The sequence below is a fragment of the Lepisosteus platostomus genome, chromosome 1 (genome assembly GCF_059453375.1).
Source record: "Lepisosteus platostomus isolate fLepPlt1 chromosome 1, fLepPlt1.hap1, whole genome shotgun sequence".
Taxonomy (NCBI): domain Eukaryota; kingdom Metazoa; phylum Chordata; class Actinopteri; order Semionotiformes; family Lepisosteidae; genus Lepisosteus; species Lepisosteus platostomus.
In genome coordinates, this window is record NC_142611.1 from 23,691,237 (window position 1) to 23,711,048 (window position 19,812).

Genomic DNA, 19,812 nt, shown 5'->3' on the forward strand with positions numbered 1-19,812 from the left:
AAGAATATTAATTTGAAGTTATTTTCCATGTGAATTTCCTGTTTAATTTTATTTAATTCACATTGCTTCCAGTTTTATCACCTTGATATTCAGTTAAATGTTCTACAGTACTTCTAAGTTGCCTATTATAAACCATCACAATCAGAACTATTTCAGACCAGATCTGGTTCAAATACTTTTGTTTGAGAAAATTTCAAATAGATAGTAATTTTAAAGTATAGTTGCTCATACGATATTTTCAATGCTGTCATTTCATATAATGCCTTGGAAGTGAAGAATATTTGAAATTCTTCAAAATGCATTGCAAATATGTTTTAAATACTGTAATACTGTGATTCTTATTACATTCCTTTAGATGAGGTGATGTAATAATTTCCATCCACATTTTATCAATTATGGTTGTTTCTGCAAATTGAATTTTTGACTTGCATTTCAGGCAATTTGCAAGTTAATTATACAAATACAAATTAATTCAAATAATCTGGAAAAAGATCTGTATTTGCTTACTCCACACTACTACAGGGGTTTATTTGTTCATTTATTTGTATTTGAAAATTATTTGTATATGAAATACAATGCTTAAAGAGAGTATTTCCTAAAAAACTGTATTCAAAGCATTTTTCATATGTGTTCCATGTATTTTTGGGACAATTTTTGTCTCTCTAATTCCAGCTAATCAGGAAATACTGTATTATGAGAGATACACCTTTTATTCTTAACCTTGTTATATTTTTTATTATAACTGGAGTTCATAATTTAAATTTGTCAGGATAACAAACTACAAATTTCAAGCTGCCTCCATCCATAAGATGTAAATACAATAAATCCATACAATTATACCCCAGGTTTTGAGCATATTTAAAATTGTCTTCATCAGTGTAGCAGTCTGTCTATATGGTTAGGTTGTCTTCCCACATACCAGGCAGACTGAGCATACCAACCAAAATATAGAAATAATATTGTTGCAATGTTGTGTTTGACTGTAATTCCTAATTATTTTAGTGTTAACCCAAGTACTAATAATATAATTAAAATTAATAAAAGATGTTAAATTTAATTTAATATTAACTATATAATGCACTAGAGGGCATAGTTTTATGCAAAAGTTTGGACACCCTTGGCCAAATTGTTCTGTTGATTTTCTAAGTGAAAACAAGTTAACACAACCTCTGCAGCGACCAAACTTAAACTTGACATGTTTCTCCAAATATTAATGCACAGTTAATATTTATTTGCTAAATTTAACAGATTGAAAAAGTATGATTGAAAAAGTAATGTGGCATGTGCAAACGTTTGGGAACCCTTCCTGTTGATCCACTAGCATTATTAGTAAGGGTTTAGAACTTAATTTGTCAGGCCTTAATCTAAGTCAGATGATGACAATTCCAGAATTTAATAAATTCTCTGACTCTTCGAACCTCTCAGGGTGTTGTGCTTACACTCAACAACCATGGGCTCATCTAAGCAGCTGACTGAGGATCAGAAAATAAAGATAATTGACAAAGCAGGTTTTGGAATGGCCTTCACAGTCCCCAGACTTTAATATTATTGAAAATCTGTGGGTATATCTCAACCATGCATAGCATACAAGACGACCTAAGAATATTTCTGAACTAGAAGCGTTCTGCAAGGAAAAGTGGGAAAAAAATCCTAAAGCAAGAATAGAAAGACTGTTAGATGGCTACAAGAAACGTTTCGAGGCTCTGATTTCTGCCAAAGGGGGTATTACTAAGTACTGACTGATAGGGTGCCCAAACTTTTACACATCTATTTTTTTTTCCATCTGTTAAATTCAGCAAATAAATAGTAACTGTGCATTAAATTTGTGCTCTGCAGAGGTTGTGTTAACTTCTTTTCACATAGAAAATCATCAAAACATGTAATTTTGCCAGGTGTTCCCAAACTTTTGCATATAACTGTATATTAGTGATTGATATGTTTCATATACAGATGCAGCCATTTAAAATGCACGGTACAAACCCGCGGTACGGTAAACTACCCACAAGCCACCGCAGGGCACCGCGGTAAGTGATTGGCTGACCCAAATTGACCGACCGGGTCACTCGTTGGTAGTTGGTAGTGAAAAGATTTAATCATTTAATCTCTTTACTGTGCACATTTTAATCCACTTAGTTTTGAATATTTATATGGAATTTTACCACTAAAGGGAAATTTTAGTAGCTGAGCATAAAAAGAAGAGGAGCATAACGCATCTGAAGGTCATAAACGATATTAATTTAGGAACATAAACATTACTGTATGTACGTAAACTGTACTGTGTATGGCTGGTCTTGGTAGCTTAAAGAAAAAATACACACCAGTCTTCCATTTCTCCCTAAACATTTTAAGCATGAAAGTTTTATGAAACGGTACCCAAATATGCGATTGCTGTATAGAATGAATTTTAATTTAAAAAAATTATTTAACACGAAAATTAAGCTGTTTACATCTTCCGCCTGAGAACAGTCACCCGTTGCTACCCAACGCAGAAACACAGCCACTAACTAGCAAAGAGAGGACATTAGTTAGCCAATATGATAAAGAAATAAATGATTATTTTGTTTATTTCTTTTGCACATTTATTTGAACATTTCCATCGATTGTACAAGCACTTGGAAACTGTCCAATCCTTAGTTCATCAGGCATTTTCTTTTACGCTGCGGGCATTCTCCCGGTCTGGCGCCGGTCTGTGTCTTCTAGGATATAATGCCAGCGAACTCTTGTTTTTATGTCCACTATAACAGACAATCTCCTTTGCTTTTAAACGAGCGTTTAATAATTTCCTAAAATGAAAATGATTTACTTTATTTCCCTCACGGGATCAATAAAAGTATCATCTATCAACATAAACTATCGGACAGAATTCTGGGGTCTCCCCATACCAGAGATTATGGTAGGGCTTCAGAATGGTGATTGGCTGACACCATCTGAGACCCCACTGATTGGAGAAAAAAGACGTGCTGGTTTGCTATACATACTGTACCAGGAAGAGGATTTCTTTCTATTCGAAACGTGTATTTTAAAAGTTTAATTAAGAAGTAAAAACCTTACAGCGTACACAGATTTCTAAACTGTTCAGGATCGTTATCTTTGTCTTATGCATAATAATGTTCACCACTCTGTCCAGCAAATTAATAATAAACGTTATGTTATATAGCGTTTTAAACGAATAAGTAATTAGATTGCTCATAAACCTAATCACTTATTCTACATAAACACAGCGTAATTGCTCTCTGAAAATGCTTTTTCTTTTTATTTAGGCTCAGATTTCAACTATAGATCGTATTATTAATAACCATAATAACGACCAACCAACAAAAACAACCATATAAACATAATACCAACCAAAAACATAGATAACAACCACAATACAAAATCAAATATATCAAACCATTAAACTCTCTCAAATTCCTCCAATTATCATAACCCCGCCCCTTATGCAAAACCAAACCCTCCTCCCATCCCAGTTTATCCTCTTTATTATAAACAAAATCCACCTCAATTTTCAACAAAAAGCATTACACAAAATCAATACCTCAACACTCCATACTCAACAACGATAATTCACAAACAGCCAGAACATGTAACTCCACATTTCCAAATAGACATCATTTCCATAGCCCCGCCCCTTATGCAAAACCAACATCCCTCCCCTGTTCTGGCGTTTCTAATCATTTTTATTTTTAAATAAATTTTAGCAAAGTCATGTATTTTAAAAATCTTAAGATTTCTATATTTATGTCTTTATTTAGTGGTTTCATTAGTGACAAAGGCTAAACTTTCTTGGAAAAATGTCTTTTATGTAAACCATGTTTGCTATTAATTCATTTATGGCTAGAATATGTTCATTGTCTTCCAATGAAAGAAGGGTTCCTTTCGCCGTAGTCGAGTTGACATTAGAAGCTTGCCATGCCCGGACTGTTACACCAACCCATTAGCATGTTAAAGCGATTTCATTGAGGAGCCTAGCTTTCTTAACTAGTAAGTACTGTACTTCCTTGGCTTTGGAGGGGGGAGGTGTCTTTCGCTGGAAATCTGGCCCCCTTCTACTTTGAAAATACCTGTGAAACCGGTTTAATTTGTCACAGCCAGCACTCCTGCAGAGAGGGGGGTTGTATTTGCAGTGCATCGGTAATACAGTAGATGGGAAAGCCAGAGCCGACCGCTACGCCGCCACGTGTTATGCTCTTCGTTAATGTCTAAGCCGGAACACATCATTATATCTCATTTTGTATTTCTTTAAAAAAAAAATCATTTGCCCAGCCTAACAGTATTGTTGTTATTGTTTTAAACCTGTAAAGCGCTTTGAGGAGCCACCTTTAAAGGCGCCATATACAATAAAGTTAATTATTATTACTATTGTTAATTTGCTGGACAGAGAGGTGAACATTATTACACAGAAGACAAAGATAGCGATTTACGTTGCATTGTGCAATGTGCTGCTATAATACAGTTTTAAATAATTAAAAGTCTAAACAGTATCAGCTTTATTTATGGGTTTTAAATAAAGGCGATTTAAATCAATATAAATGTTTATATTGTAACGCCTAGGTGACTATTCAGTGTTATTAAAATGACATAAATTCGATCATGTTGTGATATTTAGAAATATACATTTGTTTGGTGCGAGTGAAGTTTTATTTAATCTCTGAGCCATACTGATTCTTATGGAAGCCAGTTTCCGCCAGGGAGTAAAAAAAAAACACACTATGGTATTCTCTCCGATGCAGTGCAGTTAAAAACATATCTCTGATGCTGTTCCTAAATGAATATCGTTTATGACCATCAGACGCTTTATGCTCCTTTTCTTTTTTCCAGTGGATTGAACAGGGAGAGGCATTTCATGATGTACTTTTCACTGATGAAACACCGGTGGCTCTGGAACAGTTTTCAACCATGTCGTTTTATAAAAAGGAGAGATATGTGAACAAGCAAAACCCAAAACAAACATGTATGCCATACGGCGTACGCGTTACTGAAGCTAAAAGTTTAGCCTTTGTCACTAATGTAACCACTAAATAAAGACATAAAGAAATCCCTACGTTACAGACTGTATATGGCTGGTATTGGTAGTTTAAAGAAAAAATACACACCAGTATTCCACTTTCTCCCTAAACATTTTAAGTGTCAGAGTCTTACATGTGGTTATTTCAGAAACGTTTGTACGTGCTCCTTCTGACCATGTTACTGTTTACTGTTACTGACCATATTAAGTTTAAGTGCCTGTGGGCAATTTTCCTGTCCGTGGCGGGGGGGGAGGGGGGTGGACCGTCTTTTATTAGAAGGTTAGTCTGTTCTACTCTGAGAATGTAGAGGGGGTGGAAAGTGCCCGCGGTCATTTAATTAGTATTAAAATTCGCACTGATTCCCTTGCGAAGATACGGACAAAGGAATATTCGTGCGTGGTAAAAAAAATGGCACAAAAACGACAAAGTGAAGGCTGTGAAAACATTCACAATGTACTTTATACACAAAGCATAAGGTTTCGTGAAAATCCTACAGGCGTGCCAAAATCGTTTTTTTTTTTTCAATTCAAGGTGACTTTACCGCGGTTTTCATTTTCAGATTGTGGATCAAAAAAGCCATTTAATTAAACACGCGATTGCGATTTTAATCAATTACTGTATTGATTGAAACACACATTTTGTACAGATACAGTACAGTCACATTCTCCTGTCGTCCAGTGCTGTAAAAGGAATTAGCAGGTGATTGAGATAACAATGCACCGCCCACTGAGTGGAATGTTCTCATTTGTTCTCAAGTGTAAAAAGAGGTGATAATTCATAATAATTCCGTGTCGCATTAACTAACCTCTTCAGTTTATTCCGCCAGACAGTACATTAATATAATTATATCGTTATTAGTTTGTTTAGATACGCAATTCCATATTATATTCCCTGTTAATCAAATTCTAAAAGTATGCATTTGTTAGATAACAAGCGAATTCACAGAAAAGGTTAAAAGACTATCACTTTTCACAAAGTATATAATCCTAATATGGTCAGAAGGAGCACATAAAAACGTTTCCCAAATAACAACATGTAAGACTTTGATGCTTAAAATGATTAGGGAGAAATGGAATACTGGTGTGTATTTTTTCTTTAAACTACCAAGACCAGCAATATACAGTACAGTTTACATACAGTAATATGTTTATGTTCCTAAATTAATATCGTTTATGAGCATGTGAAATCATGGTGAATCGGAGATTCTCAAGAATTACTTTGTATGATTGGAAAAGAATGCGTGATTGGATCAACTAAGTGCTGTGGTGTTACTTTTTGTCAATGAAAAAATAAACTCTTTTCGTTTACAAAGACGGTTACAAAGAATGTGGACCAGGGTAATACTTTGAGTTTACAGCTTGTCCAAGGTCATTCATTATTAATACTTTTAGTAATATATTCGGTAAAGACTTTGATGCATAAAATATTCCTGCATAATTAAAATATTTATGATAAAGGTGGTAGGTTGTGTACTTCTGTCCAACAGAACAATCTTGCTTTTATAAAATATACCGCCTTTTTAATGTTTAATGATTAACATGCTGTAATACACTGTTTAAATTTAAAAGTCTAAAAAGTATACAACTTAAATTCTTAATTGAATAAAGATTGTCCCTCAGCAGTGATCGGGATTCGAAACCGACGTTTTCTGGTGACAGCTCAAATGCTGTACAGGAGAGGTTAACCTTTATTAGCTCCACCTGGCGGTTTTACAAGGTGATTCTGGATACTATTAACATAATCTAATTTGCATATGGTATGATGCGGTGTACTGCGACACGCCCACTGCAGCAGACACCACTTGTTTTGAATGGCTGCATCTGTATCACCACTGATGATCTATTTATTAAATGTCTTTTTTCACTTTCAGGAGTTACAACTGTGCTTACGATGACAACACTGAGTATCAGTGCCCGCAATTCGCTCCCTAAGGTGGCCTACGCAACTGCTATGGATTGGTTCATCGCTGTGTGTTACGCTTTTGTCTTCTCTGCACTGATAGAGTTTGCAACAGTGAATTACTTTACAAAACGTGGATGGGCCTGGGATGGGAAAAGTATAGTGAATGACAAGGTAAAGTATTTGCAATTTGGAAATCTATGTGAATAATAAATTACTGCAGAATTTGTTAAAAAAATAATGGTACATGTATTGACATAGCTATAACAAGTCACTAAAACACATTATTCCTTCAAATGTATATTGCTAATACATTATATTTAATATAAAACAAGTAAAGTTTAATTCCATGCTGAAAAGCATAAGAGGGAAACACAATTTCAGCTGTTGAGCCTTCTTCAGCTTCACAATCTTTTATATTTCATATATCTTCATATGCTGAACTTCAAAATTAACCTATAATTCTATTTTTGCATCGCAGTTTTAGAATAAAAAAGGATAATATAGGATATTATCCTGCAACGACTAGCATCCCATTCAGGGTGTATCCTGCCTTGCACCAGTTGTTTACTGAGATAGGCTCCAGCTCCCTCAAGACCCTTTGAATAATTAAAAATTAATGGATGGATAAAATTAGGGATATTGATAAAATAAGTTAGTGTCATTTTGGTTAATTGATTATTAAAGACTGACTATGATACAATGTCAAGTGACATTGACTTGTAAAAGATCTGTAAGACTGCCTCATTAGTGAGAGAGTAGAGGTGATTTGACTTGCTGTATGTTAGGTGAAAATCAAGAAAGACAAAACACAGAATGCATCCAATATACCCAATTCATCAAGAAAACTATTGGTATTTTGAAGGTCAGACTAAGTACTACAGTATGTCACTGACTCCTCTTTAAATCATTATTCATTTATTTGTTGAATTTATCCAAAAGAATTTATGTTGTATCCATTTGTACAGCTAGGTATTTTATGGAAGCAGGTTAAATGATGTACCTTCAAGAAGGATACAATAGAAACATCCTGTCCATAATTTGAATGCAAAACTTTCCAGTTATGATTCCAGAACCATTCCAACTACAACACAGCCACCACTTCATTTCCAAATGAATCTAGCTTTTTATGTAGATCACCCTACTTAATATCAATGAGTGTGGAGCAGACATGCAGAATGAAATGCTAGTTGTTGTTAACAGTAAACCAATCAATGATACAAATGTAATCTTCTGAGCTGAGCTGGACTATCTTGTTACTGCAGAACTTTACTTGTAATACTTGATGGCAACTACAGATCAAGTCCTGAGACTTCATTTGCTGCTATTGCTGTGAGTTCACCCTCACTTGACGGCATGTGCTTTTATTCTGTTTGTCTAACTTTCTTAAAAGACTGGAAATTAGCATTTATTACCAGTAAATACACAGAGTCTTGTTCAGCCACTTCAAGAGGAATGAGACAGAATCAAACAGGACAACAGATTTATAACTGTATTGCTTTTAGGGGTGGACACACTATATGAGGCAATGTCTCCCCTGTTGATAAAAAATGATAATAATCCTATAACCATTTCAATCAAATGTCAGTGCCTCTGCTACAAAAAAGATTCTGGCAATTTCTTAATAATAGTTTGTTGCAAGTATATTTTAGAGAAACATTTCCGCTTCTCCCTAAAAGATAAACAGGAGTCTGTCTCTGAAGTTTAAAGAAGTTTTTATTTCATGCACATGGGAGCAAAACACAGAGATGCTTGGGATATTTTTCTTAAAATGATTAAGCTAGAAGAGTCCTTAAATATGTTTCTGTCATATTTCATGCTTTCCTCTGCTTATCTGATTGACAGCATTCCAAGATCATGCTCATCTTCCTCTTGCCTGTTTGCCAAAGATAACTTATTTTAATTGTAATAAAATTGGTTGCTTAATTTCTTAACATGGGTACCTATATAACACAGTACAGAATTAAATAGCAGCCCTTGTGTCCAATATTCTTACATTCCAGTTCAAACAGTTCTGTATTTCCACCTTATAAAGTACTGTAGCGTCAGCAGAAAAAAGTATGTATGAAGTTCACAAAGACCCTCTCAACAATAGGTGAAGATTTCTTTTAATCCTTAGCATGTTTAATTGTTTTGCATGTTTTACATGAAAAGTGCTATAAAATAAAGATTAGTTTACTCATATAAGACTTCCCATACTTTTTGATTATATCTAGGTACAATGCACCCTTTCTTTGAAATTATTTGCATTTCTACAGACCCTGAAGATTAGCAGTACTATATTATATTGCAATGCTTTTATGTCTAATTGAAGCTTAAAAGTTACATTATGCACAAGCCAAAATAAAAGGAAAATACATAAAAAGAAGAGAACTGTGGCTGGAAATCAAAGGAAACTATGAAGCAGAAGTGACATGACTGTATTTCTAAGATAATTCTAGAGCAACTTTAATAAGAAAATAAATGACATTTATATTGAATGGCACTCACCTCAAATAGCCCACTTTCAGATTTTCATATATTTATACCCTGTCCGTTTTGTTTAGTGATTGGACAGTTTATCAAACTTTTCTGCAAAATGATTAAGTCTATTAGGCAGTCCTTTCAGTTTTACAGATTGTTTCCATATGGATGAGGTAGTAGGTGTAGGGACAATAATTGTAAATGGTGTATAGCTCTGTTTTCATTATCTAGTTCAGATTAAATCGTAAACCCTTGAGATTTGCTAGTATTACTATAAAATGTAAATGAAAACAGCATGTATTTCAACAAAGATTCTAAGGGATAGAAAATGTAAATTACCTCATCCCTGAAAAAGTCTGGTCTATTTTCAAATTTGTTTTCTAGGTCTCAAAAGAGATGACACAAGAGGGAAAGATCTACTTTGTCTGAAAGAAAGGATCTCTTAAAATACACGCACACCCAATTATTTTACAAACTATTTTTTTTTTTACTACAACTTGGACTGTTCATCCAGTAAATTGTGTTGCGATATCTCATTTCAGGAATTTTCCCCTTATTAAAATGCAAATTTTCTATTTTTCAACTGTATATCCTACAGTGATTGCTAGCCACTTACTGTGCGATTTCTGTGACTAGTATAGGATAACTGCTAAAATGTTTCTATTTTCTATATAATTTCAGTAAAACATGGCACCACAAAGGTCTCTTGAGTAGCTCATCTGTTAAATGCACTTGTGAAAAATGCAGACTGAGCCCCCCAGTCAGCAACATACAGATGCAGTAATTTAAAATGTGAAAGATGTGGTAGATCATGGTATCACTGACAGCAGTGTCATGGCTTTTTAAGAAAAAAATCAATGTGCTTGTTAGACATGTCATGAGTTAGGCAGGGACCTCTCATTGTTTTTTATTTTTTATTTTCTTTAAAAAAAAATTAAAATCAGGTCCCCACTTTCACCTTGCCATAACTATAGTGGAGATGTAGCATATCCTGGGGCTTGTTCAGGATCTGTTTTGTGGAGCTGATATTTGTTCCTCGGTTTACACATGCTGCACTTGGGGTGTTGTTGTGTGAACAGTGCAGTATGTGTGAAATATTTTTCTTAATCAAAATTTAAAGTTAAATTTCTCATTGCTGAAATTTGTATTAAGACAAAATATAGATTTTCTTAAAAAGAATGTAAACCTGAAAGAGGCACATTACGTTTGCAACAAGCTATAATAACAAAATATTTTACACATCCTACAATATGTAAAAAAATCTAGCCAAGATTATCACTTTAAAGGTTAATTCCAAGCTGAAAAGACAAGACTCAACGTGTCTGCTCTATAACTCTTTAGTTTACAGCTCGTCCATGATCCTTTATGATTAATATTATTAATAATTTATCAATCAATTATGGTTTATTTATCAATGCACGAACAGAACAGCATACAGCGGTGTTGTCGGCAATGAAATGCTTTATCAGCGAGCCGGTTAGGAGGGATAAAATAATAGTAGGACAGAAATGTATAGGGATTAGGTTAAGATTACAATACAATAAATTATACAATTGCTATTTACAATACAATTACAGATTGTGCGAAAGTAATACAAGGATAGTAGGTATTTAGCAATGTTCATATGTGTCCTGAGAGTGCAAGGTGATAGGAGGGCGCTGGTGCACCCTATCAGTTCAAGTAGGTTGCCTATTCACCGGTGGCCTTTTGGGTAATTGCAGGTGTCTGCTGTGGTAGGCTGTTTAGCTGTCTTATTGCCTGGGGGAAGAAGCTGTCATGAAACATTTTGGTCTTGGTCTGTATACTTCAGTAACCACACCAAGTTATGGTATGTTAACTGAAACCACAACTTGGGTGACAGGGGTCCCTGAGGATAGACTTGGCCTTCTTGAGGCATCTAACAGAGTAGATATAATCGATGTCTGGTAGCACAGTTTGTGTTTTGAACCAGTTTCACCACCCTCTTGAGTACCTTGTACTCTCGGACGGAGCAGTTAACATACCAGGCAGTGACATAGCTGTTTAGGATGCTTTCAGTGGTGCACTTGTAGATGTTGGAAAGGATGTGTGACAGTATGCTGAACTTATTTAGTCTGCGGAGAAAGAATAGGTGCTGCCGTGCAGTCTTGGCTACGAGGTTGGTGTGGTGGGTTCAGGTAAGATTGTCTGTGATATTGACACCTAGGAATTTGAAACTGTTGACTCTTTCCACTGCGGACCCACTGATGTGAATGTGTGTATGGTCTGTTCCTCGATGCTTCCTGTAGTCCACGATCAACTCCTTAGTACTGCTGGTGTTCAGAGAAAGGTTGTTGTTCTGGCACTATGCTGTCAGCATTTCTACCTCCTCTCTGTACTCAGACTCATAACCGTTCATGATCAAGCCAATGATCATTGTATCGTCTGCAAGAATTTGTTTTGTTCCTGGTGATGCAGTTGTGGGTGAATAAGGAGTAGAGGAGAGGGCTGAGCACACTGCCTAGGAGAGCGCTGATGTTCAGACTCAGGGTGGAGGATTAACTTATGCCTACTCTCAGCACCTGCAGTCGGCCCGTCAGAAAATCAAGGATCCAATTGCAGAGAGGGGAGCTTAGTCCTAAGTCCTGGAGCTTGGTGATAAGCCTTGAGGGTACGATGGTGTTGAATGCTGAGCTGTAATCAACAAACAGCATTCTCACATACGTTCCTTTCTTATCTAGGTGTGAAAGGGTAGTGTGTAGAGCAGTGGTGAAAGCATCCTCAGTTGATCTGTTCTGTCTATATGCAAATTGCAGTGGGTCCAAGGAGTCAGGCAGTAAAGAGGTGATATGTGCTTTCATCAGCCACTCGAAGCATTTCATGACTGACGTGAGTGCAACGGGGCGGTAAGACAGCTAACTCTGGTTTTCTTGGGGATTGTAACAATGGTGGTTTTCTTGAAGCAAGGGAAGACTGTGGATTGAGTGAGGGAGAGATAAAATTTGTTCATGAAGATGTCCGCTAGTTGATCTCCACAGGCCTTCAGGACTTCACCAGGGATAGTATCAAGGCCAGGAGCTTTGTGTGGTATAGTCTTTTTAACGACTTTGTACACGTCAGGTCTGGAGACAGACAGTGGGTATTCCCCCTGGTTTACTGGGATTTCCTTAGCTTGTTCTGTGTTATGGACTTCAAACCGTGTGTATAACTAATTTAGTTCATCGTGGGGAAAGGCGGTGTGTGTCATGTTGCTGTGTTTTGCTTTGTAGTCTTTGATGGTCCAGATTCCATGCCACATATTCCGAGTGTCCCAGTCGTCGTGATATTGTGGTTCCAGTTTCACTCTGTAGCTATGTTTTTTTATGCTTTTCTGAGATTGGATCTGGATTTTCTGTACTTGTCCTTGTCTCCAGAGTTGAAGGTGGATGCACTAGCTCTGTGTTTAGCGTGTACTTCGTCATTTACCCATGGTTTTTGATTTGGGTATGTGTGAACAGTAATCCTGGGCAGCTTCGCATAAATTCTGCCAGTCAGTGGCGGCAAAGCGGTAAGTCCGATTCCTCCGACCAGTGCTAGGTGGTCCTTGTCGCAGGCTTCTCCTGCTTTAGTTTCTGCCTATAGGCAGGGAGTAGCAGAATGGAGGTGTAATCGGATTTGCTGAAAGGAGGTCCAATCCTGGAAGGGAGTGTAAACAATATCCAACATGTTTGCAATATTCCGTTTGCATTTAAATTGGAACGTTTTTACAAATATAAAAAGATTTACAGTTTACAGAAACGTTCCCACAGAGCCACACAACATTGTTACAACATAAACAACAGTCTCTGGCTCACTTAAAGGTGTAACACGTCTTCACTGCCATGATACGGTTTCAACATGTTGATCAGCTGTTCTCCAGTTACTGGCAATTGTAAAAATAACCCCTTTTCCCCCCTTTGTTGAACTTAAAGAATTCTGTGAAGAAATCCTTAATCACTAAACCATCACTTATTATAATACACACAGTAACGCAGAGCCAATTTTGCCAGAAACAACCTCCGAGTAAGTCTTTGGATTGTTCAGTACTGTAGAGTGCAATATACAGTTTAAAGTTCTAAATTTAAAGTTAAATTGTTGGCTGATTACTGGCTTCGGAAGTTTTGCTATATATATTTTTTCTCAATTCAGAAGTAAACCTGAAAGAGAACCATCGTGTTCACAACAATCTATAATAGTGAACTATTTTTAGATATCCGGCCATGTAAGAAAAAAACAAAAGTAATGCCCTGATTGGGCTTTGAACCGCCTTGGTGCAGCGTGCTACATTACAGTCCATGAGCATCCCATTGTCCATTACCACTATAAGGACAATAAAAAAATGAATGCCAAAATGTTTCCAAAACATCCACTTGTGATATTTTAGCTGCTTAGTGACACAAATATTACTTTCAATTGGTATTAAATCAGTGCAACTTTTTTTTACAAAAACAGAAAGTAGTCTTCTTACTACATATTCTTAGAAAAGGATAAAACATTATAGCTTTTTATGAAATACAATGTTAGAACAAGTACATTAAAACTATAACCCACAGTCAACTAGTTAAAGTTATCACTTTGATGCATAAAATATTTATGAAGAAGGTGGAATAGTGTTGTGAACTATTTTATAATTAGCTACCACTACAATCTCCTGTGTGTACATTAGGTATCTGTTAAGTTTTATCATGCTTGTTCTAACATTATTAAGCTTATATTCTGTACTTCATAAAAAGATATAACGTTTTATCTTTTTCTAAGAATACGTAGTAAGAACACCACTTGCTGTTACTGTAAAAAGATACATGTTGTAGTGATTTAACATTACTTGATAGTTACAGATGCAGCCATTCAAAACAAGCGGGTGATACCGCATTATTTTGCGGTGCGCTTGACGCAGTGTACCGCACTTTACTGTATTAATACAGTAAATTCTTGCATAGTGCCATAATACCACATGGTACCGCAAGTAAAATAAAAGTATCCAGAATTTCCGCAAGTTGGAGCTAATAAAGCTCAACCTCTCATGTTTGAGCTGTCACCATCAAAGTCTTTACCGAATATATTACTAATAGTATTAATAATGAATGACCTTGGACAAGCTGTAAACTCAAAGTATTGCCCTGGTCCACATTCTTTTTTTCATTGACCGTCTTTGTAAAAGTAACACCACAGCATTTCTCAATCACGCATTTGTTTCTAATCATGCAAAGTACAGTAAGTTTTGAGAATCTCCGATTCACCATGCCTTTCACATGCTCATAAAAGATATTGATTTAGGAACATAAACATATTACTGTATGCAAACTGTACTGTATACAGTATGTATATGTATATTTAATGCCTTTACTGTGCCTGTTTAAGTATTGAATATTTATATGGAATTTTACCACTGAAGGGAAATCTTAGTAGCTGAGCATAAAAAGAATAGGAGCATACAATAATGCGTGTGAAGGCCATAAACGATATTAATTTTGGAACATATACAGTATATGGCTGGTCTTGGTACTTTAAAGAAAAAATACACACCAGTATTTCATTTCTCCCTAAACATTTTAAGCATCGAAGTCTTTAACTTACATGTGAAATAACATGTATAAAAAGTGGAAGTTTTAAGCTTTTCTGCAAATACGCTCAATACCGGAGTGAACAAGCATACTTTTAGAATTTGATTAATAGGGAATATAATATGGAATCGCGTATCTAAAGAAATTAATAACGATATAATTATATTCATGTACTGCAACACAGTAGTACACGCTGTACAATGTCTGTTGATTCTGTATGTGAAGGGCTGTTTCACCTCTCCTCATACAACCTTGTGGGTGGTACTGTGGTATACATTCCTGACTTATAAACCAGAGGTTGTATGTTCAAATCCAGCCAGCTGCGTGACTTTTCTTTTAACAAACATTTCTTTGAAAAAATAGAATAGCAATATTATGGACAATTAATTGACAATAAATATAAAAAAGCACGTATTAAATTTGGGAAATAGTTTTAATATGTAAATAGTTCCCTGGTTCTGCACCCCTGGGTGTTTCTCTATCTCTCGCTCATTCACCCCCCCCGCTCTCTCACTTGTTCGCTCGCTCCCCCTCCCCCCTCTCTCTCAATTCAGTTCAATTCAAGGTGCTTTATTAGCAGGGCTCGTCATGTGTCTCTCTCTGGTCGGGGCGCGGGAGAGCTCACTGGCAGGTGGTGACGGAGAAGAAAATAAAGGCAGCTTTTAACTCCGCAAGTCTGAGTTTTTTGGTCTGTCCTATCCGAGCCCGAAATCGTTACATTATCATTCTGTCCATCGAAAACCTGTTTATATGTGACCTTTCAGAACACCTATCTGTTTTCTACCTAGCACAATTTATGAGCACTCTGTGATTAAATTAATTCTCATTACATTATCATTCTCACTGTGCATAACAAGGAAGATTAATAAACAAAAGGTTGTTTAATGACAATCTATTGTTTGTCTCATGGCTAAATAGTCAAGTCTAGCGAAAAGAGAAAACATTGACTTTATTTAAACTCCAGCGAAAGTATTAATGGTTTAGGTTAAGGTTTTTAATTACCATACGTTTACGGTACATGACTTTGTTAAAATGTATTTACACTTGTAAAAAAAACATTCCAATGTTAATGCGACACGGAAGATAATGTGGTGTATTGGTCGTTAGTGAAAAGATTTAATCATTTAATCTCTTTACTGTGCACATTTTAATCATTTGTAGAAAGATTTTAATGTCTTTCCTGTGCCTGTTTTAGTATTGAATATTTATATGGAATTTTACCACTTAAGGGAAATTTTAGTAGCTAAGCATAAAACACAGAGGAGAATGACGAAGGTCATAAAGGTCATAAACAATATTAATTTAGGAACATAAACATATTATGTAAACTGTATGTTGCTGTTATTGGTATTTTAAAGAAAAAATACACACCAATACTCCATTTCTCTCTAAACATTTTAAGCACCAAAGTCTTACATGTGGTTTTCATCACTCTCTGCGGGAGTGCTGGCTGTGACAAATTAAACCGGTTTCACAGGTATTTTCAAAGTAGAAGGGGGGAACAAGCTGCCCAGCCGTGTGGAATGCTACAGAACCCTAAACAGACAATACACACTAGCCGAATATTTGACCAAGATATCCAGACACAGCTGTATGAGCTCCACCAGTAAAACTCAAAGTATTAAGCTGGTCCACACTATTTGCAACCGTCATTTTAAATGAAAAGACTTTATTTTTTCATTGACAAAAAGTAACACCCACCACAGCATTTCAATGATCTAACTAACAAGGATGAGACATTAGCTAGCCAATATGATAAAGGAATAGCTTACTTTTTTGTTTATTTCTTTAGCACATTTATTTAAACATTTCCATCAATTGTACAAGCACTGAAAAACTGTTCAATCCCTAGTTCGTCGGGTATTTTCTTTTACTATAACAGATATAAAAACTCCCTTGGATTTAACAGAGCGTTTCATAATTTCTAACAATAAAAATTATTTAAACTGCGACACTTTATCATTCAACGAGAGCTCAGAATATCACAAGGATCCTCAAGAGATCAACAAAGACAACAGAAAAAGATATGTGTATAAGATATTGTCCATAGGAATCCAAGCTTTTTTATCTACGCTAAGAAGTAGTCTTTAAAATTTCTTCATTACACAGTGAAGTCAAAATTCCGGGATGTGCCTATATTAGTACGCTGGGCAAACGTTCCGAGGTCAAATTCTTCCAGTATGGGGGTACCTTTAAAGCGGAGACGACGGCACCAAAATGTTTTGGCGCGCCCTCTCTTTAAAGCCCTGGCCAAATATGAAGACAGTACGTACAGTTATAATTCAAACTGAATTAAAAACTACACATCCCAATTACCATGGTGGTGCTTGTGATCATTGCGTTTAACCAACGAAACAGGGTGAAAAATCAGTCACATGACATGATCTATAAGCAACAAAGCGAAATTTACACGATAAGCTACCTCAAACTGTTAGTTACACAACTGTCAATGTCGCTTAAGCCACTCCTATTTGGCTGAACATACACAGATGCAGCCATTCATAATGCGCGGTACAAACCCGCGGTACGGTAAACTACCCACAAGCCACTGCGGGGCACCGCAGGGCACCGCGGTAAGTGATTGGCTGGCCTAAATGACCGACAGGGGCACTCGTGGTGCATTGGTTGGTACTGAAAAGATTTAATCATTTAATCTCTTTACTGTGCACATTTTAATCCGCTTAGTTTTGAATATTTATATGGAATTTTACCACTTAAGGGAAATTTTAGTAGCCGAGCATAAAAAGAAGAGGAGCATAATGCATCTGAAGGTCATAAACGATATTAATTTAGGAACATAAACATTACTGTACAGATGCAGCCATTCAAAATGGGTGAGGTATTTCGCGGCATACCGCGACACGCCCACCGGGGTATCACGCGGTATCACGTGTGTCACGTGACTAACTATCCGGCGTCGCCTTGTAAAACCGCCAGGGGGAGCTTAACCTCTCATGTACAGCATTCGAGCCTTTAATTTTGAACTGTGTATTACAGCATGTTAATCATCAGTCATTCAAATGTTGGTATATTTTATGAAAGCAAGATTGCTCAGTTGGACAAAAGTACACAACCTACCTTTATCAGAAATATTTATGCATCAAAGCCTTTACTGAAGATATTACTAATAGTATTAATAATGGATGACTTTGGACAAGCTGTATACTCAAAGTATAATTTCTTTAGCACATTTGTACAAGCACTTGGAATCTGTCCAAGCCATACTTTGTCAGGCATTTTGTTTTACTTCAACGGGCATAAAAACTTCCTTGCTTTTAACAGGGCGTTTCATAATTTCTAACTACGAAAATGATTTAAAATGCGACACCTATCATGAAAAGAAAAAAATACACACCAGTATTCCATTTCTCCCTAAACATTGTAAGCTTCAAAGTCTTTAACTAACGTGATACCGGAGTCAACAAGCATACTTTTAGAATTTGATTAAAAGGGAATATAATATGGAATCGCGTATCTCAAGAATTTAATAACGGTATGATTATATCCGTGTACTGCGGCAGGGCTGTGTAGGGCTGTTTCGCCTGCCTGCTTATGTGAGCTGTCTTGTAGCCTACTGGTCTAGGTGCGTGACTACCAACTGGCAGGTTGTGTGTTCGAATCCAGCTGGTGCTGGACCTTTCAGTTTTATTTATTTATTTTTTAATCGCGTAACATAAACATATTACCGTATGCAAACTGTACTGTATACAATATGTATATGTATATTTAATGTCTTAACTGTGCCCGTTTAAGTATTGAATATTCATATCTAATTTTACCACTGAAGGGAAATCTTAACATAAACATACAGTATATGGCTGGTCTCGGTACTTTAAAGAAAAAAATACACACCAGTATTCCATTTCTCCCTAAACATTGTAAGCTTCGAATGAAACCACTAAATAAAGACATAAATATAGAAATCTTAAGATTTGTTTTATTTAATGTTGGTAGCAGGATGAACTGTCAGAGTGTATATTTTGTCGCAAAGTTGCTACAAGATGTTAACAGTGAAAAAGGTATTTAGAAATGAGTTATTTCAAGATGAAAAAGAAAACATACACGAAACATGGTTTCATTACGACCAGAATCGGTCTTGAGATATTTTTAACTTGATTTACAGTATTTGAGAGGTATGTCTTAACACCGATACTACAGTGCTTAAGTACTGCTCACGTATATGTTTCTTGGTTTATATTATGCATTTCATACGGTCAAATTACTTTTGAGCAACTAATAAGAAGCGCGAAACGGTATGCGTTTTAGTTTCGTTTTGTGCTGGAACCCGTGGATTGATTAGAGATATCAAGTACATACAAGTCATTTTTTAAATGTTGTAGTTCGTCTTGAAAAAATGTTACGAGTACATCATCTATCAACAATTACACAGGTTCTGTTTCCATATTGCGGATTTTGGTTAGGTACAGTATTATCAAATCCAGTGGCGCTGTGTGTTACTTTACTGAGTCCCATGTCACATGGTCTGTGATTGAAACCTATAAAACCGGTTTAATTCGTCACAGCCAGCACTCTTCAGGTGTGAGGGTCTTCTGCTCAGAATGAAACGCTAAAATGTTTGTGTATATTCTAATGGTAGTGGGGGCAGGGTGTGTGGGAACACCCTGCATTGGAGATCTATGTTCTTCACACCTGAAACATTTTCTTTGAAAGGATTTTCTTCGCAGTTTAACCGATCTTGTTACAGCATGTTACAGTTTACTATTATTAACCATATTAATTTTAAGTGCTTAATGTAAAATCTTGTAAAAATATATTTTCATTGTTCAAATATACATTAATATACATTAAGTCTGACTATCATATAATAAGTTAAATACAAAACTAAAGAAAAAATAGGGTTAAATATAATTCAAAATATTTTGCTAACAATGTTAACTGTTTAT

At 35.9% G+C, this 19,812-nt stretch overlaps 1 protein-coding gene across 1 annotated transcript in view; it reads left to right on the top strand.

Annotated features, from left to right (window-relative positions):
* gabra2a (gamma-aminobutyric acid type A receptor subunit alpha2a) overlaps window positions 1-19,812 on the top strand; it is a 377,683-nt gene that overhangs the window by 283,029 nt on the left and 74,842 nt on the right. The window contains exon 9 of the mRNA XM_088627451.1: window positions 6,877-7,079. Coding sequence (XP_088483577.1) covers window positions 6,877-7,079 — 203 coding nt within the window. The remainder of the gene's footprint in view (window positions 1-6,876; window positions 7,080-19,812) is intronic.